This window comes from Aquarana catesbeiana, linkage group LG01 (assembly GCF_042186555.1).
Source record: "Aquarana catesbeiana isolate 2022-GZ linkage group LG01, ASM4218655v1, whole genome shotgun sequence".
Taxonomy (NCBI): domain Eukaryota; kingdom Metazoa; phylum Chordata; class Amphibia; order Anura; family Ranidae; genus Aquarana; species Aquarana catesbeiana.
The window spans coordinates 40989276-41012954 of record NC_133324.1 but is presented as its reverse complement, the minus strand read 5'-3'; the positions used below and the strand labels follow the sequence as shown (position 1 = coordinate 41012954).

The 23679-nt window shown below is 44.5% G+C and overlaps 1 protein-coding gene across 1 annotated transcript in view; it reads left to right on the top strand.

The window, feature by feature from the left end:
• LOC141140901 (vomeronasal type-2 receptor 26-like) overlaps nucleotides 1–23679 on the top strand; it is a 173774-nt gene that overhangs the window by 75668 nt on the left and 74427 nt on the right. Inside the window, exons 2-3 of the mRNA XM_073628474.1 lie at nucleotides 12874–13165; nucleotides 17647–18429. Coding sequence (XP_073484575.1) covers nucleotides 12874–13165; nucleotides 17647–18429 — 1075 coding nt within the window. The remainder of the gene's footprint in view (nucleotides 1–12873; nucleotides 13166–17646; nucleotides 18430–23679) is intronic.

Genomic DNA, 23679 nt, shown 5'->3' with positions numbered 1-23679 from the left:
ACAGCAGCTCAAGCACCTCATGGCATCTTTTGGCCTGCGTGCTTGCGTAGCCCCTTGAACGCATACAGAGCACCGCTGATTCCAAAGTCAAATCAGCACAGGAAGAGGCCATGGATGAAGAAGAAGAGGAGTGGGTGAAGGAGAGAGGTGTGGCAGAATCGCCACTAGTAGTGTTTTGGAGGCGTGGTGGCAGAACAACCTCCAACACTGCTACACCCTGTCCTGCATCCTTCCCAGCTGCCAGAAGAGTCACCCAGTGCGCGGTGAAAGACAGGTAATGTCCCTGTCCATGCCTGCTGGACCATGAGTCAGCGGTAATATGCACCATACCGCTGACCGCCCTGTCCAACGAGGCCAAGACATTGCCTTCCACATACCGGTAGAGAGCCAGAATCGCCTTCTGGGAGAAAAAGTGGCGTTTGGGAACCCGCCACTTAGGTACCGCACATTCCACAAACTCACGGAAGGGGGCAGAGTCTACCAACTGAAAAGGCAGCAGTTGAAGTGCTAGCAATTTAGCCAAGCAAGCATTCAACTGCTGGGCATGTGGATGGCTGGGAGTGATCTTCTTTCAGTGGTGCAGCAGCTGTGGCAGGGAAATTTGCCTGGTACAATCAGACCTTGGTGTACCGATAGAAGATTGCCCCCAAGTACTTGGCTGTGACACACCTAATTCTACACCTTTATTCCTCTCAGTGCAGGTCTCAGAGAGGACTGAAGGTATAGTGGGGTTGGAGATCCCAGCTGATGAGGAGCAAGGAGAGGTCCTCTTTGTTCTTTGGTGTGGGTCTTTTAGGTACGCTTGCCAATGAACTGCAAGGCAGGTCAACATATATCTGTTCAAGCATGTGGTGCCCAAGCGGGAGATGTTTTGGTCATGAGAGATACGCTTGAGACATATGTTGCAAATAGCAGCAGTGGGATCTGATGCACTCATCTCAAAAAAGACCCACACCAAAGAACTTTTGGAGTAACGCGCAGAGACAGCAGCGCCCTGCACATGCGGAGCTCTGCGGTGTGATGCGGTCGGTGTGCGGCCCTTAAGATGGCCCCTGGAGGGCATCCTGCCTCGTTGGTGATGTGGCACCCACGTGGAGTCAGTGATCTCATCATCCCCTCCCTCCTCATCACTGGAGCAAAGCTGGCAGTATGCTGCAAGAGGGGGAACATGACTGCCATATTGCTGTCCTTCTTGGGCACCCCCTCTCTCTGGGCTCACGTTACTGCCTTCCTCTAGCTGGGTACCATCATCGGAGCCTTCAAAACGCTGGGCATCCTCCTGGAGCATGTACCCAACACTGTGGTCGAACAATTCGGGGGACTCCTCAGGAGGTCATGGAGGGGCTAGGGAAGGAGTGACTGATGCCATTGAGCTGAGGGATGAAGCCACGTTGGCAGCTGCTTTGCCAGACAAAGTACCCTGAGCCTGGGTGAGAGAGGATGAGGACGGCTTGGTCATCCACTCTACCAAGTCTTCCGCATGTTGCGGCTCAACATGGCCAAGCTGCCTAAAAAAAGGACAAGCGTGTCCCACGGCCACGTGCTGATGAGGATGCACCGTCTCTACGACCAGCACTGTTGCCTCTAGACACAGAGCCTGCTTTCCCTCTTTTATTGGCTTGTGACTGTCTGCCTCTCCTTGTTGGCCTTCCAGACATACTATTGGCCTGCAGTGAGATGTAGCTGCACAAAACTGGGATGTATATATATATATACCGATTATACTGCAGCTAGCAGAATCAACTGCCTGCCTGTAGTATTATTAGTATGAGAACACCTGCACTTGTCTTCAGGTAGCTATACTGTAGGTGCAACTGTACAGGGTACACAGTACAGTTACTGGAAATACGTCAAGAGCCTACACAAGCACCTGGCTTCAGGTAGTTATATTGTAGGTGCAACTGTGCAGGGTACACAATACAGTAACTGGAAATATGTCAAGAGCCTACACAAGCACCTGGCTTCAGGTAGTTATACTGTAGGTGCAACTGTGCAGGGTACACAGTACAGGAGCTGGAAATATGCCAGGAGCCTACACAAGCACCTGGCTTCAGGTAGTTATACTGTAGGTGCAACTGTGCAGGGTACACAGTACAGTAACTGGAAATACGTCAAGAGCCTACACAAGCACCTGGCTTCAGGTAGTTATACTGTAGGTAAAACTGTGCAGGGTACACAGTACAGTAACTGGAAATACGTCAAGGGCCTACACAAGCACCTAGCTTCAGGTAGCTATTTTGTAGGTGCAACTGTGCAGGCTCTAGCTAAACTGAATACAGTGTATATGTATATATATATATATATATATATATATATATATATATATATATATATATACAGTGGGGACAGAAAGTATTCAGACCCCCTTACATTTTTCACTTTTTGTTATATTGCAGGCATTGGCTAAAATAATTTAAGATTTTTTTTTTCCTAATTAATGTACACACAGCACCCCATATTGACAGAAAAACACAGAATTGTTGACATTTTTGCAGATTTATTAAAAAAGAAAAACTTAAATATCACATGGTCCTAAGTATTCAGACCCTTTGCTGTGACACTCATATATTTAACTCAGGTGCTGTCCATTTCTTCTGATCATCCTTGAGATGGTTCTACACCTTCATTTGAGTCCAGCTGTGTTTGATTATACTGATTGAACTTGATTAGGAAAGCCACACACATGTCTATATAAGACCTTACAGCTCACAGTGCATGTCAGAGCAAATGAGAATCATGACATCAAAGGAACTGCCTGAAGATCTCAGAGACAGATTTGTGGCAAGGCACAGATCTGGCCAAGGTTACAAAAAAAAATTCTGCTGCACTTAAGGTTCCTAAGAGCACAATGGCCTCCATAATCCTTAAATGGAAGACATTTGGTACTACCAGAACCCTTCCTAGAGCTGGTTGTCCGGCCAAACTGAGCTATCGGGGGAGAAGAACCCAAAGATCACTGTGGCTGAGCTCCAGAGATGCAGTCGGGAGATGAGAGAAAGTCTTTATGGCAGAGTGGCCCGATGGATGCCTCTCCTCAGTGCAAGACACATGAAAGCCCGCATGGAGTTTCCTAAAAAACACCTGAAGGACCCCAAGATGGTGAGAAATAATATTCTCTGGTCTGATGAGACCAAGATAGAACTTTTTGGCCTTAATTCTAAGCGGTATGTGTGGAGAAAACCAGGCACTGCTCATCACCTGTCCAATACAGTCCCAGCAGTGAAGCATGGTGGTGGCAGCATCATGCTGTGGGGGTGTTTTTCAGCTGCAGGGACAGGATGACTGGTTGCAATTGAGGGAAAGATAAATGCAGCCAAGTACAGGGATATCCTGGATGAAAACTTTCTCCAGAGGGCTCAGGACTTCAGACTGGGCCAAAGGTTTACCTTCCAACAAGACAAAGACCTTAAGCACACAGCGAAAATAACGAATGAGTGGCTTCACAACAACTCCGTGACTGTTCTTGAATGGCCCAGCCAGAGCCCTGACTTAAACCCAATTGAGCATCTCTGGAGAGACCTAAAAATGCCTGTCCACCAACATTTACCATCCAACCTGACAGAACTGGAGGATCTGCAAGGAGGAATGGCAGAGGATCCCCAAATCCAGGTGTGAAAAACTTGTTGAATCTTTCCCAAAAAGACTCATGGCTGTATTAGATCAAAAGGGTGCTTCTACTAAATACTGAGCAAAGGGTCTGAATACTTAGGACCGTGTGATATTTCAGTTTTTCTTTTTTAATAAATCTGCAAAAATGTCAACAATTCTGTGTTTTTCTGTCAATATGGGGTGCTGTGTGTACATTAATGAGGAAAAAAAATGAACTTATAAAATTTTAGCAAATGGCTGCAATATAACAAAGAGTGAAAAATTTAAGGGGGTCTGAATACTTTCCGTCCCCACTGTATATATATACACACACAACACCTGGGATGCATATATATACACAATACACTGCAAGTGCAGCTAACTAACTCAACCTGCCTGCTCTATTTAACTTAAATCAAATGACACTGTCTCCCTGTCTATCTATCTCTCTCCACCGCAACACACTACACAGGGCCGACGTGCAGGTGGCCTTATATAGTGCGGGGTGTGTATTAAACCCCCTGAGCCATAGTTGACCAAAGCCTCCCGGCCTTTGGCCAGTTACGGCTCTCTATACACATGGCACTGTGATTGGCCAAGCATGCGGGTCATAGTGCATGCTTGGCCAATCATCAGCCAGCAATGCACTGCGATGCCGCAGTGAATTATGGTCCGTGATGCGCCACTCGAATTTGGCGCGAACGGCCCATAACGTTTGTAATTTGGCTAACGACCAAACACACGATGTTCGAGTCAAACATGCATTCGACTCAAACACAAAGTTCATCCCTAGCCGCCACGCCAGTAGTTTTAAATGACTTTTTTTCCTTTAGAAATGCCATTTTGTGCAGGGACTGTTCTAAACACGGGAAACATGCGCCACTTTACAGGCATACTATAGACACCCCCCAGGTACGAATTTTAAAGGAATATTACACTTTTATTGTTTCACTTTCAAGTGGATGTAAACCCGAATTTTTTTTTTAAATATCATACTGTAGAGTATGAGAGTTTTCTTATCATTTGAGCCCAGTCTTGCCACACAGAGTTAATCCATCTTTGAGCAATCCTCTTTTCTTGTACAGTAAGATAAATCTTGACAAACAGAGAAAAACTTTGTCAAATCCTACCCTTTGCTGTAAGTGACAGGTGATTTACAGGTGATATGGCATGCTGAAGTCATGTGGTTACTTTCCTGTCTTTTCACTTTATGTGTTAGAGATCATAGCAGAAGTTCAGTGTAAGAAATACACAGGAGAAATGCATATTGACAAGGGGATTGTAAAGGTGGGCGGGGAGTCTACTGACATCGCGACTCCACCCACCGAGCTCTAGACAACATACCCGCCCACAGAATATGCAGTTTCCGGGTCTAATAACAGACAGAGGGGAGACATTTGACAGGTAAAGATACATGCAGGAGGCATGTATATCCTTATAGATAACCCCTATGGAAGTAGTTTAGAAAGGATGACATTGGGTTTACATCCACTTTAAGCATTATTAAAATCACTGCTCCTGAAAAAACGGCCATTTTTAAAACTTTTTTTTTTTGCGTTGATACATGTCCCCTGGGGCAGGACCCAGGTCCTCAAACACTTTTTAAGACAATACCATGCATATAAACCTTTACAATTAGCACTTTTGATTTTTCATGTTCGTGTCCTATAGACTTTAATGATGTTCGTACAAAGTTTTTGCCTGTTTGCATGTTCTGGTGCGAACCGAACGAGGGCGTGTTCGGCCCATCCCTAGTCACCAGTATGGTATTTGTATATTGAAATCATATCCCCTCTAAAGTGTCTCTTCTCCAGAGAGAATAAGTTCAGTGTTTGCAACCTTTCCTCATAACGAATATCCTCCAGACCCTTTATTAGCTTTGTTGCACTTCTTTGTACTCGCTCCATTTCCAGTACATCCTTCCTGAGGACTGGTGCCCAGAACTGGACAGCATACTCTAGGTGCGACCGGGCCAGAGTCTTGAAGATCGGGAGAATTATTTTATCTCTGGAATTAATCCCCCTTTTAATGCATGCTAATATTCTGTTTGCTTTATTAGCAGCAGCTTGACATTGCATGTCATTGCTGAGCCTATCATCTACTAGGACCCCCAGGTCCTTTTCCATCCTAGATTCCCCCAGAGGTTCTCCCCCCCCCAGTGTATAGATTGCATTCATATTTTTGCCACCCAAATGCATTATTTTACATTTTTCGACATTGACCTCATTTGCCATGTAGTTGCCCACCCCATTAATTTGTTCTTTTTGCAAGCTTTCCACATCCTGCGGAGAAGTTATTGCCTTGGTTAGGTTAGTATTGACCGCAAATACAGAGATTGAACTGTTTACCCCACCCTCCAGGTCGTTTATGAACAAATTAAACAGGATTGGTCCCAGCACAGAACCCCAGGGGAGACCCCACTACCCACCACTGACTATTCCGAATACTCTCCATTTATCACCACCCTCTGAACTCACCCTTGTAGCCAGTTTTCAATCCATGTACTCACCCTATGGACCATGCCAATGGACCTTATTTTGTACAGTAAACGTTTATAGGGAACTGTGTCAAATGCTTTTGCAAAATCCAGATACACCATGTCTACGGGCCTTCTTTTATCTAGATGGCAACTCACCTCCTCATAGAAGGTTAATAGATTGGTTTGGCAAGAACGATTCTTCATGAACCCATGCTGATTACTGCTAATGATACCATTCTCATTACTAAAATACATTCCCAGGGATGTATTTTGAGCCCTTTTTAAATATTGGTGCTACACTGACTTTTCTCCAATCAGCTGGTAGTAGACTGTAAGTAAAAATTAGGAACAATGGTCTGGCAATTACTTGACTGAGTTCCCTAAGTACCCTCGGGTGCAAGCCATCTGGTCCCAGTGATTTATTAATGTTCCCCAAGTCTAATTTTAATTCTGTCCTCTGTTAACCACGGAGGTGCTTCCTGTGATGTGTCATGAGGATAAACACTGCAGTTTTGGTTACTGAAGCCCCCCCGATTCCCTCGTGAAGACTGAGGAGAAGAATAAATACAATACCTTCACCATCTCTCCATCCTTTGTAACCTTCCTCATTCTTTATGGGCCAGTATGGTCTGTCCTCCCTATTTTACTGTTTACATACTTAAAGAATTTCTTGGGATTTTTTTGCTCTCCTCCGCTATGTGTCTTTCATGTTCTATCTTAGCCGTCTTTATTGCACCCTTACATTTATTGTTGCATTCTTTATAAAGTCTGAATACTGATGATTATCCCTCAGCCATGTATTTTTTGAAGGCCTTCTCCTTTGCTTTTATATGCGTTTTTACATTGGAGGTAAGCCATCCAGGACTTTTGTTCGCTCTTTTAAATGTATTACCCAGTGGGATGCATTGGCTAATGCCCTTATTTAATATGCTCTTAAAGCAAACCCATCTCTCCTCCGTGTTCTTTGTTCCTAAGATTTTATCCCAATTTATGCCTTCTAGAAAGGTTTGTAGTTTAGGGAAGTTGGGTCTTTTGAAATTCAGTGTCTTTGTATTCACCTTATGTTTCCTATTTGTGTGATTTATACTGAAGCCAACTGACCTGTGATCACTGTTACCTAAATCGCCCCTTATTTCCACATCCGTGATCAGGTCTGTATTGTTGGTAATCAGTAGATCCAGTAATGCTTTATTTCTAGTTGGTGCGTCTACCATCTGACCCATAAAATTGTCCTGCAAGACATTTAGGAACTGGCAAGCCTTAGATGAATGCGTGGTTCCCTCCACCCAGTCTATGTCTGGCTAGTTAAAATCCCCCATTATGATAACACTTCCCATCCTTGCTGCTAATCCAAATTGTGATAGATCTGTCTCCCCTTCCTCCCTCAGGTTAGGGGGCCTATAGCATACTGCCAGTATTATTTTCCCCTTAACTTCATCCCTTTGGTGCTCTACCCAAAAGGATTCCACCTCCTCCCTAGTTCCCTTAGTGATGTCATCTTTCACACTTACTTTTACATTATTCTTGATATAGGCATACCCCTCCCTCTTTTTTACCTTCTCTATCCTTGTGATCAAAGGTATACCCTTGAATGGTTGCCAGCCAATCATGAGAGCAGTTGAACCAGGTCTCTGAAATTCCCACAAAATCCAAATCCTCCTCGAACAATAGTATCTCTAGATCACCCATCTTGTCTGCCAGGCTCCTGGCATTGGTGAACATGCCACGTAGTTTAGACCAGTCGCATATTCTCCTCTTATTGGGTGTTCCGAGATTGCAACTAGAACTTGCTACTATACTTACCTTGGGTTTATGTGCTTTGGTCAACCTACCACTAATGCCCCATCTCTACCTCCGGACCCCCCCATCGCCTAGTTTAAAAACCCCTCTAACTTTTTGGCCATCTTCATTCCCAGCAGATCTGCACCCTCCTCATTTAGGTGCAGTCCATCCCTTCTATAGTACTAGTTATCGACTGAGAAGTCAGCCCAGTCCTCCAGGAACCCAAACCCCTCCTTACTACACCAGCTCTTCAGCCACTTGTTTTTTTCCCTAATCTCCCTCTGCCTTTCTGGTGTGGCTCAATGTGCCGGTAATATTCCTGAGAATGCTAACTTCGAGGTCCTTTTCCTCAATTTACAGTAGGTGACCGCGATATTGTGTCAATCTCGCCGCATTTCTCAGCGAGATTTGACACCTGCGAGCCCCGTCGCAGGAGCCAGCGCCGAGATGGCTCACTCATTGGGAAAGGAAAACTTTTTTTCCTTTCGCGATGAGTGACAGGCAGTGCTGACAGCTGTCTGGTATGAATCCTGAGGGGGGAACGCCGTGCCAAATTTTAAATAAAAAACCGGCGTGGGGTCCCCCCTAAAATCCATACCAGACTCTTATCCGAGCAAGCAGCCCGGCCGGCCAGGAAAGGGGGTGGCAACGAGCGAGCGCCCCCCCCCTCCTGAGCCGTACCAGGCCGCATGCCCTCAACATGATTTTTCGGCGTAGGGGGTTCCCCTTACAATTCATACCAGACCTAAGGGCCTGGTATGCCCCTGGGGGGGAACCCACGCCGGTTTTTTATTTCAAATTTGGCGCGGCGTTCCCCCCCTAAGGATTCATACCAGACAGCTGTCAGCACTGCCTGCCACTCATCGCGAAAGGAAAAAAAGTTTTCCTTTTCCGATGAGCGAGCCAGCGCGACATGCACAGTGCCCTGTCACCGAGAACCAGCGCAATAGTATCGCGCTGGAAACACAATCTCGCGGTCAGGTACTGTAGCTCCCAAGTCCCTAAAATCGTTCTTTAGGACACTCCATCTGCCTCTGACTTTGTCATTGGTGCCAACATCCACCATGGCAGCTGGGTGTTCCCCAGTCCCTCCCAGTAATCTGTCCACCAGATCCATGATATGCTGAACCCGAGCGCCCGGTAGACAACATACTGTTCGACGCTTCAGGTCTTTTTTACAGATTGGCCTCTCTGTCCTTCTAAGAATTGAGTACCCTACCACCAGAATCTGTCTTTCCTTTCCCTTTGCTTTCCCCCCACTCTCACTGGGGGAGTTCTTCCCCCGGCATCTAGGAGAGTCCCTCAGCTCCAGCAGTGCTGGTCCCTGACTGGTTTCACCAATGTCACTCAATGGAGCGTACTTATTGGGCCTCCCTGGCACTTCCCCTCTACCCTTCCTGACTGTCATCCATCTACTCTTTCCTAGTGCCTACACCTCTTTGTCTCCACCCGCCTCTGTGCTGGCCCCTGCCATGTACATTCCTGGCTCTCCTTTAGTATGGAGGGACTTCTCAGTGCTGACAGTTGCTTCCCCAGATTCAGAACCTGGGCTTCCAGGCAAATAATGTGCTTACATTTTGCACAGCAGTATTCACCCTCAATCGGATGATCAAGGAACGCATACATGCTGCAAGATGTATAAAGAGTTGCCTCTCCACACCTGCTGGGTAGGGATGAGCTTCGAGTTCGAGTCGAACTCATGTTCGACTCGAACATTGGCTGTTCGCAAGTTCACCGAACAGCGAACAATTTGGGGTGTTCGCGGCAAATTCGAATGCCGCTGAACACTCTTTAAAAGTCTATGGGAGAAATCAAAAGTGCTAATTTTAAAGGCTAATATGCAAGTTATTGTCATAAAAAGTGTTTGGGGACCTGGGTCCTGCCCCAGGGGACATAGATCAATGCAAAAAAAAGTTTTAAAAACGGCCGTTTTTTCAGGAGCAGTGATTTTAATAATGCTTAAAGTCAATCAATAAAAGTGTAATATCCCTTTAAATTTCGTACCTGGGGGGTGTCTATAGTGTGCCTGTAAAGGGGCGCATGTTTCCTGTGTTTAGAACAGTCTGACAGCAAAATGACATTTTGAAGGAAAAAACTCATTTAAAACTACCCGCGGCTATTGCATTGCCGACAATACACATAGAAGTTTATTGATAAAAACGGCATGGGAATTCCCCAAAGGGGAACCCCGAACCAAAATTAAAAAAAAAAAAATGACGTGGGGGTCCCCCTAAATTCCATACCAGGCCCTTTAGGTCTGGTATGGATATTAAGGGGAACCCCGGCCAAAATTTTAAAAAAAAAATGACGTGGGGTTCCCCCTAAATTCCATACCAGGCCCTTCAGGTCTGGTATGGATTTTAAGGGGAACCCCGCGCCAAAAAAAAAACGGCGTGGGGTCCCCCCAAAAATCCATACCAGACCCTTATCCGAGCACGCAACCTGGCAGGCCGCAGGAAAAGAGGGGGGGACGAGAGTGCGGCCCCCCTCCCTCCTGAACCGTACCAGGCCACATGCCCTCAACATTGGGAGGGTGCTTTGGGGTAGCCCCCCAAAACACCTTGTCCCCATGTTGATGAGGACAAGGGCCTCATCCCCACAACCCTGGCTGGTGGTTGTGGGGGTCTGCGGGCGGGGGGCTTATCGGAATCTGGAAGCCCCCTTTAACAAGGTGACCCCCAGATCCCGGCCCCCCCCTGTGTGAAATGGTAAGGGGGTACATAAGTACCCCTACCATTTCACGAAAAAAGTGTCAAAAATGTTAAAAATGACAAGAGACAGTTTTTGACAATTCCTTTATTTAAATGCTTCTTCTATCTTCCTTCATCTTCTGGTTCTTCTGGTTCTTCTGGCTCTTCCTCCGGCGTTCTCGTCCAGCATCTCCTCCGCGGCGTCTTCTATCTTCTTCTCCTCGGGCCGCTCCGCACCCATGGCATGGGGGTGAGGCTCCCGCTCTTCTCTTCTTCTCTTCTTCTCTTCTTCTTTTCTTCTTTTCTTCTCTTCTTCTCTTCTTCATTTTCTTCTCCGGGCCGCTCCGCAATCCATGCTGGCATGGAGGGAGGCTCCCGCTGTGTGACGGCGCTCCTCGTCTGACAGTTCTTAAATAACGGGGGGGGCGGGGCCACCCAGTGACCCCGCCCCCCTCTGACGCACGGTGACTTGACGGGACTTCCCTGTGACGTCACGGGGAATGCCTGGTTCTGGGGGCCTCTTTGGGTAATTCCCATGCCGTTTTTATCAATGAACTTCTATGTGTATTGTCGACAATGCAATAGCCGCGGGTAGTTTTAAATGAGTTTTTTCCTTCAAAATGTCATTTTGCTGTCAGACTGTTCTAAACACAGGAAACATGCGCCCCTTTACAGGCATACTATAGACACCCCCCAGGTACGAAATTTAAAGGGATATTACACTTTTATTGTTTGACTTTAAGCATTATTAAAATCACTGCTCCTGAAAAAACGGCCGTTTTTAAAACTTTTTTTTGCATTGATCCATGTCCCCTGGGGCAGGACCCAGGTCCCCAAACACTTTTTATGACAATAACTTGCATATAAGCCTTTAAAATTAGCACTTTTGATTATTCATGTTCGTGTCCCATAGACTTTAACGGTGTTCGCATGTTCGAACGAACTTTTTTCCTGTTCGCATGTTCTGGTGCGAACCGAACAGGGGGGTGTTCGGCTCATCCCTACTGCTGGGCATCGTACCTAGTAAATTTAATGAGGTTTGGGGTTATACCCTGTCCAAATTACCTAACAACTAGCTTCCTGACACTAATACTCAACAAGACAATACACAGGCACTCGCAGAACTATGTGCACTCGCAGAACTACATGCACTCGCAGAACTATGTGCACTCGCAGAACTACATGCACTCGCAGACCTACGTGCACTCACAATACACAAGTACACAGTACACAATACACAAGTACTAACGATCCACACACACTACTCAGACAACAATCAGGTACTCACTCTACACTGGTACTGTGACCCCTGTTATAACCTCCTGTTTTAAACTCTGTTTTTTTAACTAACCATTTAGACCAGTTCTACTAACTCTGGTTTTTAATTCACCACTTAGACTAGTTCCACTAACTCTGGTTTTTAACTCACCACTTAGACCAGTTCCACTAACTCTGGTTTTTAACTCACCACTTAGACCAGTTCCACTTGGACAGAGTTCCAGCAAGCTCAAAGATGAGCAGGCACACAATGAGTTCTATAGAAGGTTATATAGGTCTCAAGCACCCCTGACCAATTAACCACTCCCCTTAAATGGTAAGCTGAGGGAAGCAAAGTAAAAAAGAGCTGTTTAAAAAGTGTCAGAAAAAGGTGTTAAAAAGCTACAAGGAAAAGCCCCAAAAAGAACCTAAAAATGCAACCCAGCAATCACCAGCAGTCAAAAAGCAAGACTTGTTCACTCTCCACTCAAGGTCCCCACTGTTTTGCTTCCAACCAGCAGTCTGGTTCACTTTAACGCCTTCCCGCCCAGCCGATTGTAAAATGATGGTCGGGTGGGAGCACTGTTGTTCTGGGGGGATGTCATATGACAACCTCCTAGGATTGCGCCTCCCCTTGCATTATTCTCGAAGGTAGTACTCGCTCCCTTTTTTTTTACACCCTCTTGCCTATTAGAGCAGAAAATTAGCATTTTCAATTTAACTGGTTTCAATGAAGTTCACCGAACACCTGCTGAACTGAACATTGGCAGTTTGGCTGATCATTACCTGCCAGACCTATGCAGAATATACCAAAACATTCCACAAGTAGGTGTTCTGGATCTTTAAAGGCCACATGATTGGTTTAAACATTCAGTGATGAGACTAATTTACAGACATGCTTTGTGAAACTTAGCATTAACTCAACATTATTTCTTTGTTTTATTCATTCCCCAGAAAGCATTGCCCAAAAGCTTTTCCCTCTATATTTAATGCTGATCACATGTATGAATATTTTTAAAACATTTGACATATCTGTGTATGTTAACGTACTGTTTTGGACAAAAATCTTTTTTGTAGCCCGACTTTCTGGTATCACTTGAACCTCCTAGCTTTCCTTTATGCAATTGATACTATTAACCAGGATCCAGATATCTTACCCAATATCACTCTAGGCTTCCATCTATTTGATTCATGGTTGGAACCTAGGAAGGGTGCACAGAGTGTGCTGCAGATCTTATCTGGACCAAATGGCACATTTCCTAATTATTCCTGTAAAGGACAAGTCAAGCTGGCTGGTGTTATTGGAGATCAATATTCATCCACTACAATCCCAATCGCCCAAATCCTTGGATTGTACAGATACACACAGGTGAGTGAAAAGTACTTGTATATTTGTAATAATATTCTAAGTCAACAGAGAAAACAATATACATTTTATAAAAACATGACAGTCTGTGAAAGTTAAAGTGTATATAAACTCTAACAATTAAAGTTTTTTAAAATGCAGTCAGTCAAACAAATGAAGACACCCCTAGCACAATCACTAAGGATTTTATCCCATTTTCCATCATTAGGCTTCATGCACACCGGGAGCTAAAAAAATGCTGGAAAAACACTGGACCAAAAAACGCTTAAGCAGGCTGTTTGACCAATTTTAAAAAAAAAATGGCGACAATGGGGACATTTTTGGGGTCTGCGGGTGAGGGGCTTATTGGAATATGGAAGCCTCCTTTAACAAGGGGGCCCTCAGATCCAGCCCCTCCATGTGGATGAGTATGGGGTACATAGCACCTCTGCTCATTCACCAAAAAAAAAAAGTGTTGTGTAATTACGGGAGGCAACTTTTGAGAAGTGCATTATTAAAAAAAAAAAAAATTGTACCACGGAGTAGGAAGGCTCCAGCCGAATGACAGCTTCACCACCTCCCGCCACTAATTACATTAAAAGGTGGGGCCACCCGATTATGTCACTGGGCGACCCCACCCCTTATGATGTCATTGGCCCAGCATGCCCCAGTCGATGACGTCACAAGGATACAGGGCCATACGGTGATGTCACCAAAGCCACTTCCCCACAACCCTGGCCAGTGATTGTGGGGATCTGTGGGCGGGGGGCTTATCGGAATCTGGAAGCCTCCTTTAACAAAGGGGCCCCAGATCCTGGTCCCCCCTATGTGAAAGAGAACAGTACCCCTACTCATTCATCAAAAAAAAAGTGTTTTGTAAATAAACACAGGAGGCAGTTTTTGACAAGCCCTTTATTTTAAAAAAATTAAACTGTCCCCAGGAGTAGATCCATCTTCAATTACGATGAATGCTGGCTGCTGACCCAAAAAAAAAAAAAAGAAAAGCCTGCACAAAGGCTTCCAAAGACTGACAGGTGATATCATTGGGTGACTCCGCCCCATGTGATGTCATCTGCCCAGCATGTCCTATTCGATGACATTACCAGGGGGCAGGGCCATACAGTGATATCACTAAAACACCTTGTCCTCATGTTGATGGGTACAAAGGGCCTCTTTCCCAAAACCCTGGCCGGTGGTTTTGGGGGTCTGCAGGCAGAGGCCTTATCAGAATCTTGAAGCCCCTTTCAACAAGGGGCCCCCAGATCCTATCCCCCATGGGTATATAGTAAAAAATGATGTCACAAGGGGGGCTATATAGTGACATCCCCGGGTGTCCCTGCCCTTTAGTTTATTAGCAGTGGAATTCAGCAGAGCTATCAGATGACAGCAGCCTTCATCATGTGAGGACCTTTTTTTGGGGGGGTCAGTAACCAGCGTTCATCACGATTGATGATGGATCTACACTGGGGGATATTGTGTTTGTTTTTGTAATAAAGGACTTGTCAAAAACTGTGTGTTCTGTGTGTAACCCATACTCTTTCACATAGGGGGACTGGATCTGGGGGCCCTCTTGTTAATGGGGCTACCAGATCCCGATAAGTCCTCCCCCGCACCCCCACAACCACTGGGCCAGGGCTGTGGGGAAAAGGCCCTTGTGCTCATCAACATGGAGACTAGGTGCTTTGGAGGGGAGTCCCCTACCTCAAAGCACCCCCCCATGTTGAGTGAATGTGGCCTGGTATAGTTCAGGAGGGAGGACGCTCGCCCACCCCCCTCCCCTTTCCTGGTCTACCAAGCTGTATGCTTGGATAAGGGTTTGGTATGGATTATGAGGGGACCCCAAGCCTTTTTTTTTTTTTTTTTCATTTTGGTGTGGGATTCCCCTTAAAAACCATACCACACCTGAAGTGCCTGGTATGGAATGGGAGGGACCCCCGCTCTTTTTTTTGTTTTCTTCTTTTTATTGTTGCCATTGTTTTTTACATTCAGCTGTCAACGGGGAACACAAGAAACATAAAGTAGGTTTCAACTAGGCTTTAATCAAAATGAATACAAAGCTGTGCTAGAGTTTGTAGTTATAAATATAAATGACATCTTTATGAATATATACTGATAGAAACATAGTTTATCTTTTGCTGACTTCTTTTTGAAAATGTGGGTAAACAGTTTTTTCTGGCTAGCCAGAATCGGTGATCCAAAGCAAGCAGATCACAAGTAAAGCCACCTTGATGTTGAGTCTCCTGATTTGCATAGTTTTTACATAGTGGGTATGTATAATTTAGCCTAAGTAGGGACGCCTGTCCCTGCCAGCCTGCTGCAGAGAAAGGTCACTGTTCTCTATGTGAAAACAGTGGTCTCTCTGCAGAGGTCCAACATGTCCACTGATAAACCCAAGCTGTATCATATAATACTTATGACCCTTGCTGATTGGAGAGCCACAGATTTGACTAAACCCGGGGCGTATCGTACCTCTGCAGGTAGACCACTGTTTCAACAACAGAGAGCAAGGATCCTTCTCTACAGCATGCTGGCAGGGGCCGGCTTTTCTACCCAGGCTCTGGCTGCATTCTACAGTATATAGAAATAAATGTTTTGTTTTAATGCACCTGAAATGTATTTAGCCAATTTAATCTAAAAGATCAGTTGTATTTTTAAATATTTGTATAGTGCAGTCTCTAATTATAGTTTTAGCGCCAACTGTATATGAATGTAACTTTGAAATATAGTAACATTATAGTTAATAGTCAGGGCCGGTGCAAGGATTGTTGTCTTCACAGCTAATAACATTTTTACCACCCCCACCATCCCCCCACCCCCTCCTCTTCACAATGAATACCCCATGTTCTCTGCTCTGACCATCCCACAGTGAATGGTGTCAGTAGGGTAGTGGAAGGTTTCAGTCAGTAGAGAAATGGACAGTGTCAGTATGGCTGTGGACTTTGTCAGTAGTGCAGAGAACGGAGTCAGTAGAACAGTGGATGGTGTCAATAGGGCAGTGAACAATATCAGTTGTTTTTACCTTTGTTATTTATTTATTTTTATTATTTTCTACAATTTTTTATCAGCCCTTTATCAACGGCTTGCTGACCAGCGCACGTGGATTTACGTCGGCAGAATGGCGCTGGCGGGCAAAAGGGTGTAAAGGTACGTCCTCTTTAAGAAGCGGTGCTGCGGGGGCATGCGCACCGGTGTGCGCGCCTGCTGTGTTCTCCATGACCGCAGGACCCGCGGACTCGATGTCCGCCAGGTGCCCGCAATCGTGTCACGGTTAAATGACAATGGTCCCAAAATAGTGTCAAAAGTTTACGATGTGTCCGCCATAATGTCTCAGTCCCGATAAAAATCGCAGATCATTGCCATTACTAATAAAAAAAAATTAAAAATAAAAATGCCATAAAACTATCCCCTATTTTGTAGACGCTATAAATTTTGCGCAAACCAATCATTATACGCTTATTGTGGGTTTTTTTTACCAAAAATATGTAGAAGAATACATATCGGCCTAAACTGAGGGAAAAAAACATTTTTTTATATATTTTTGGGGGATATTTATTATAGCTAAAAGTAAAAAATATTGCATTTTTTCAAAATTGTCGCTCTTTTTTTGTTTACAGCACAAAAAATAAAAACCACAGAGGTGATCAAATACCACTACAAGAAAGCTCTATTTGTGGGAAAAAAAGGACGTTAATTTTGTTTGGGTACAACGTTGCACGACTGTGCAATTGTCAGTTAAATCGATGCAGTGCCCAATCCCAAAAAGTGCTCTGGTCAGGAAAGGGGGTAAATTCTTCTGGGGCTGAAGTGGTTAAGGAGCTTTGGTGAAATATCAGGAGTCTAAACAGACCCTTGATGTCTCATTTTTGAGACAGTGAAATTAAAATGAGGACACAGTCCTCAATCTCCATCACTGCAGCCTTAGCTACACAGTGAATGAACAGGAAGAGCACATCCTCCTTGTTCATTCACAAACCAAAGCATAGTAAACACAGTTATAAATGAACACAGTAAGTGATCAGTACTGATCACTCACTGTTTTCATTCAGAAAGGATAGCGGCCTGTAAATTATGAATTTACCAGCCCCTTCCCTGTTCTACATCCTGAAGCAATCCTGCACCGCAGATGGCGGGAGAAGAGGTAAAGTCGGCAGTGCTGTGGGAGGGGGTACCAGGGGAGCACATACAGTAAGTGGCCCGGGAAGCAGGAGGAACCTGGATAGGAGGAGTGGGAGGGGCAGCATATACTGGAACAGATCCCCTGTATTTTCCTCCAGCAGCTGCAGAATGCCGACGAGAGGGAAAGGAGGAGAAGCAGTCTTTCAGAGGCTGCAGGAGGACAATACAGGGATCTGTTCCAGTGAATGCTAAAGTGTAAAACCTAATGTGAAAAGAAGGCTTCACGGTCCCCTAGAGCATAGGCAGGGTCACCATTGCGACCATCAAAGCTCCACCAGCGACACTGCCTATTCTGATGCCCTGATAATAGTTAATCCTCCTCCTTTCAGATCAGCTATGGAGCCACCGATTACTCTTTAAGTGACCGACTCCTTTACCCGCATGTATTCAGGACCGTTCAGAATGATTATGTCTATTATTTAGCAATTGCCAAACTAGTGAAACATTTTGGCTGGAACTGGGTTGGAATACTTTTTTCAGACAATGATGCCGGAGAGAATGAAGCGCAAATTCTGAAGAGAAATTTGGCTTCCCAGGAGATTTGTGTGGCTTTTGAAAAAAGAATGACCATGAATTCTGCTACAATGAATCAGTGGAAAGACACACTTAGTAAAGTGCATTGTAAAGTTTTAATACTTTGTGGTTCCTTCACAAGCAATGCTCGGGGATACCTTTTTGAATACTATCTGTTCAATATAAACAATATGCTTATCCTTCCCCCAGGCTGGACTTCAGGTGAAATCAAGATGATAACCTTTTTGACAAGTTTTATAACAAGTTTGTCTTTACAGTTGAATGATCCGCAAATTCTTATTGATGAAAGTCCGTTTGATGACAATCTATTGTCAAGACATTCACAAATTGGACAGCTAATGGATGATCTGATCATTACATTTTACAATATAACATCAACTGAAAATGGGAAAAATATTTATTTCCAAAACTTTACTATTTTTAGTCAGAGTTTCGTGAGAGTCTATTTTCAGCAAATTAAAAGAAGTATGCTTTGCGAAGAATCTCTACGAGTGTATATTGCAGTAGAAGCTATGGCTGAAGCTATACATTTTTTTAACAAGTTTAATCACAGTTTTAAAATTAACAGATTTAAGCAGGTAAAACAGTATAGTGCAATAGTCTGTAAATTATTTAACAAAAATTCAAAAAATTCCAAAAAAGCAAAATGATAACTAACTAACTAATAATAACTAACTATTACATTATAGGTATTGGAAATTCCTTTCACATTTGGCTGTTAGTGAATGTAACAAATACAAATTTATCTGAAGTTACAAATTATCCAAAATAAAGAATGGTGCAGCTAAACAAATGGAACAAAACTAAATAATAATAAATAATAATAATGCGTTTTTATTAGTATTATTATTGTTATTTATTATTATTAATTGATTGCGTTCCATTCGTTTAGATATGGCATTCATTATGACGGATAATTTATGACTCTGGATAAATTCGTAACAGCCAAATTTGAAAGGAAATTACAATACATATAATTTAATCGTTAGTAATAGTTAAGTTATTATTATTTAGTTATTATTTCAGATTTTTGTGTTTTCGGGTTTTAAAATTGTCGGATTTTTGTTCTTTTGTTCGCATTTTTGTTCTTTTGAATTTTCGGATTTTCATTCTTATTGTTAGAATTCCTAATTTCTGATTTTTCAAATTTCCAGATTTTTTAAATTTCAAATTTCTGAATTTTCAATTTTTAAATTTTTGAATTTTCGAATTTCTGAACTTTCGACTTTGTGACTTTTTTAATTTTCAAATTTTCTAGTATTCAGAAAAATTTGGAAATTCGGATATTTCCGAAATAACGATGTTGTCTAAATTTGTTAAAAAACAAATTTGGAACTAAATGAATTGCACGTCTAGTACGTAATAGAAACAGAAAAGGTTTATAAAATATATGTACGTATGTGAACTTTCATCTTTTTGTTACTTTCAATAAAAGTGGGCTACCATGCCCATAAACCTTAGTTCCTGTTGGCTGTGAACTCACTTAAAATGCATCTATCACTAAGCTAGACATCCCCCAATGTCACAATATATATATATATATATATATATATATATATATATATATATATATATATATATATATATATATATATATATATATATATATATATATATATATATATATATATTGTAGAGGGTCAGCCTGGGGCAGGGTTATGAAGGGGTTATTAATCGAAGTAGGCAGGTACTTCCCCTTCAGATATGCTTATTGTTAGCTGGGCTGAAAGTGTCAGAGAGGGGCTGTTTGAGTAGGAGAGAGAGACACAGCAGCACGCTGTGTGAAAATGTCCATTGCTGGATGGTGTACCTGCTGGGTAAGCTTAACCACATAAAGACTGTAGCTCTGATTGGAGCCATGAACTATTACCTGTAAGCCTGTGTTCTGCTGAACTGTGAGCTGTACCTGTGTGCACAACCGTGTGACAAGACAAGTCTGTCTTATCCTATGTTTATTTTTGCCATTTTTCTGAATAAAGCCACTTTTGTTTTACTGGACTGTCTCTGAGCCAGCTGTCCACCCCTCTGATCCCCTACAATTGGTGGAGCGTGCATCGGGCAGTTTGAGGAGTCCGGTCCAATCCCATGTCCTGGGTTAAAGCTGCACAGACGGTGAAATTTTCTGAACAAGTCATGGAGGACATGGTTAAGCAGCTGGTACTGGCTAATACACAAGTGCAGGCCCACCATCAGGAGGCCCAGCAGGCCCTTGTGCAAGCACGGGCTCGGCAGGAGCAGATCCTGGTGCAGACAGTCGCTGTACAACAGGAAACAAACCGCTTACTGAGTGAATAGATAGCGGGATTACAAAAGGTGGTGACCCAGCAGGCTGAAATGATGAAAGGTGACCCTGCTGTAAAGAGTGACCCCCGGAAGGCAGTGCAGCGGACCCTGCAAAAGATGATGGCCTTAGACAACGTGGAAGCATACCTAGCATTGCTTGAGCAGATTGCAGCAAGGGAAGGTCTGCCTGATAAAGACTGGGCAGATGTACTTGCTCCTTTCCTGACTGGAGACCCCCAACAAGCGTACTGTGACTTGACCCCTGAATCAGCACGGGATTATAAGCTCCTGAAAGCAGAAATCCTAGCAAGGCTGGGAGTGACTAAACTGAATCCATGGCTGGCACTTTGACAAGACTAAGCTTGCCCATGCGCAGCTCTACCACCTGATGCACTTGTTTCAAGATTGGCTGAAACCTGAGGAAAAGACAACCACTCATATTGTGGAAAGAGTCGCACTTGACCGTTTCCTGCATGGGCTACCCACTGAGCTCCACCGAGCCTCAGTGCCTGGATGAGATGGCTGCAACTGTTGAGTGCTACAGTTGTGCAGAAAAGTTACAGGAGAGTCCCTCTGGCCCATTCCAAAGAAGTGCGTTCCAGCACCATTGTGGCTCCCGGTGATCACATAGTGGCTGCTCAGAGGTATTATACAACTACCAGGAGCACCCTAGGACCTAAGCTTCCAGGGAACTGACAGGGGGAACCCCGTGAGGTTCGCTGTTGGTCCTGCCATCAACTGTGTCATCTGGTGGCCCAGTGTCCAAGTCAGGAAGAACCAATTGCTCCATGTATGCCCATGCATTATGTGCTGCAACCAGCCTAAATCCACATGAGTGTGTGGTGCAGGTCAATGGACTGGAGGTGGTAGCATTCCTTGACTCTGGGAGTGCTGTTAACCTGCTCGGATCGGATGGGTTGCCAAGAAAGCTGGTTGGGGTCATCTGTGTGCATGGTGATTTTAAAAACTATCCGGTGGCCTGTGTGCCCCTGTGTACACCAACAGGAATGGCTACACTAAAAGTTGGGGTGGTCCCGGGATTACTAATCGGGCAAGACTTCCCCATGTTTTGGGACTTGTATGAGCAAAAGCTCAAAAGTTCTGGGGTTTCCAGAAACCCACAGAGGTGTTAAATAATACTGTATTGTTGTTACTAAGGATCAGTACCAGGTTGCTAAACCTGCAGGAAGTGAACCCGGTTCCCTGGAGGTGTTTGCGAGATTGGAAGCAGAAAGTATCTCCTCTGAGCCAGATATGTCAGATCTCGGGGGCTCTCGGGAAGATTTCCTTAGTGCTCAGATGAGGGACCCCACTTTGATCCTTCACAGGGAGCAGGCCACTGTCTTAAACGGTGAACCACAGCACCATGGGGCAGACGTGCAGTTCCCCTATTTTACTGTGAATCATGACTAGTTGTACCGAGTAACTAAAGTCAATAAAGAAGTGTTGGAACAACTGGTGGTACCCAAACTTTTTATGTCTAGGATGTTGCATTTGGCTCATAGTCATGTACTTGGGAGTCACCTTGGAGCAGCTAAAACTCAGAAACGGGTTTTACAGTTTTTTTTGGCAGGTGTATATCGAGAAATTAAGGACTACTGTGAGTCCTTCCCTACCTGTCAAAGAACCGCTCCAACACCCCATTTTTGCAGTCCGCTGGTACCGCTTCCAATTATCGAGGTTCCCTTTGATCGCATAGCCATGGACTTGGTGGGTCCCCTTAACTAAGTCAGCTAGGGGACACCAATACATTTTAGTTGTCCTCAACTATGCCATTAGGTACCTGGAAGCGGTCCCTTTAAGAATTTGCTCATCCAAGGTCATCGCACAGGAGTTGTTTCAGATGTTCATGAGAACAGGGCTCCCATCCGAGATCTTGACAGACCAAGGGACCCCGTTCATGTCAAAAGTGATGAAGAAACTCTGTAAACTGTTTAAGATTAAACACTTGCGGACTTCAGTGTATCACCCACAAACTGATGGGTTAGTGGAGCGGTTCAACAAAACCTTAAAGGAAATGCTAAAGAAAGCATTTGCGGAGGATGGTGGGGATTGGGATTGCTTGTTGCCTCCCTTGTTGTTTGCCATAAGAGAGGTACCCCAGGCCTCCACGGGATTCTCCCCTTTTGAGTTGGTTTATGGGAGATACCCCCGTGGACTACTGGACATAATGAAAGAGGCGTGGGAACAAGAAGCTTCCCCGTATCAGAGTGTGGTAGAACACGTCTCTCAAATGCAGGACCGAATAACAAAAGTTATGCCCATAGTACGGAAACATTTGCAAGCTGCGCAAAACGCCCAGAGTCTTGTATGCAACCGATCTGCCAAGGTTAGAGAGTTTAAACCTGGGGATCGGGTGCTGGTCTGAGTGCCTGAGAGTAAGTTTTTTGCCAAGTGGCAAGGACCCTTTGAGATAGTTGAGAGGGTGGGCAGGGTCAACAATAAAGCCCATCAGCCCACCAAACGTAAACCCTACCAGATTTACCACGTCAATTGGATCAAACCATGGAAAGATAAACCGGTTTTTACAGTCAGTCTGAAGGTCCCGGAAGACCCTGATGCTCAGATTAAGAACATAGGGATTGCAGAGGCTCTCTCCCCTTCTCAAAAACAGGAGTCCTGGGAGTTTTTGCAGAGGAATCGAGACATTTTTTCAAACCTGCCGGGCCTAACCTTGGTAATTGAACATAATGTCATCGCAGACCCTGGTGTTCGAGTAAACCTCAAACCCTACTGCATACCCGAAGCTCACCGGAATATTGTCTTGGCTGAGCTTAAGAGTATGTTGGACCTTGGGATCATTGAGGAGTCTTCAAGTAGCTGGTCCAGCCCTATAGTCCTTGTACCCAAGCTGAATGGAACCTGGCAGTTCTGCAATGACTTTCACAAATTAAATGAAGTCTCCAAGCCAGATGCGTATCCCATGCCCCAGGTGGATGAGTTAATCGAGAGATTAGGACCGGCCCGCTACATCACCACTCTTGATTTGACCAAGGGATACTGGCAGATCCCGCTTTCCCCGGAATCAAAAGAAAAAACTGCATTTGCCACACTAGAGGGGTTATGGCAGTATGCCTGAATGTCGTTTGGGTTACATGGGGCCCCAGCCACTTTCCAGAGGGCCATGGACTTTGTCCTGAGACCTCATAAGGAATTCTCAGGAGCCTATCTTGATGACATTGTCATCTTTAGTCAGGACTGGGAGAGTCACTTACCAAAGGTTCAGTTGGTCTTGGATGCACTCCGAAGGGTGGGGTTTACAGTGAACCTGGAAAAGAGCAAGGTTGGGTTGGAGGAGGCCGCTACCTGGGGTATGTTGTAGGCAGGGGCGTGATTAAACCCCAACTAAACAAGGTGGAGGCTATTCAGAAATGGCCCCATTCACTCACAAAGAAACAAGTGCTTATTTTTCTTGGCATTGTAGGCTATTATAGGAGGTTTGTCCCCAACTTTTCTAGTCTAGCAGTGCCTCTGACTGGTCTCACCAAGGGAAAGAACGCAACTGTTGTTCAGTGGAGTGCAGAAGCAGAAGCAGCGTTCTGCCA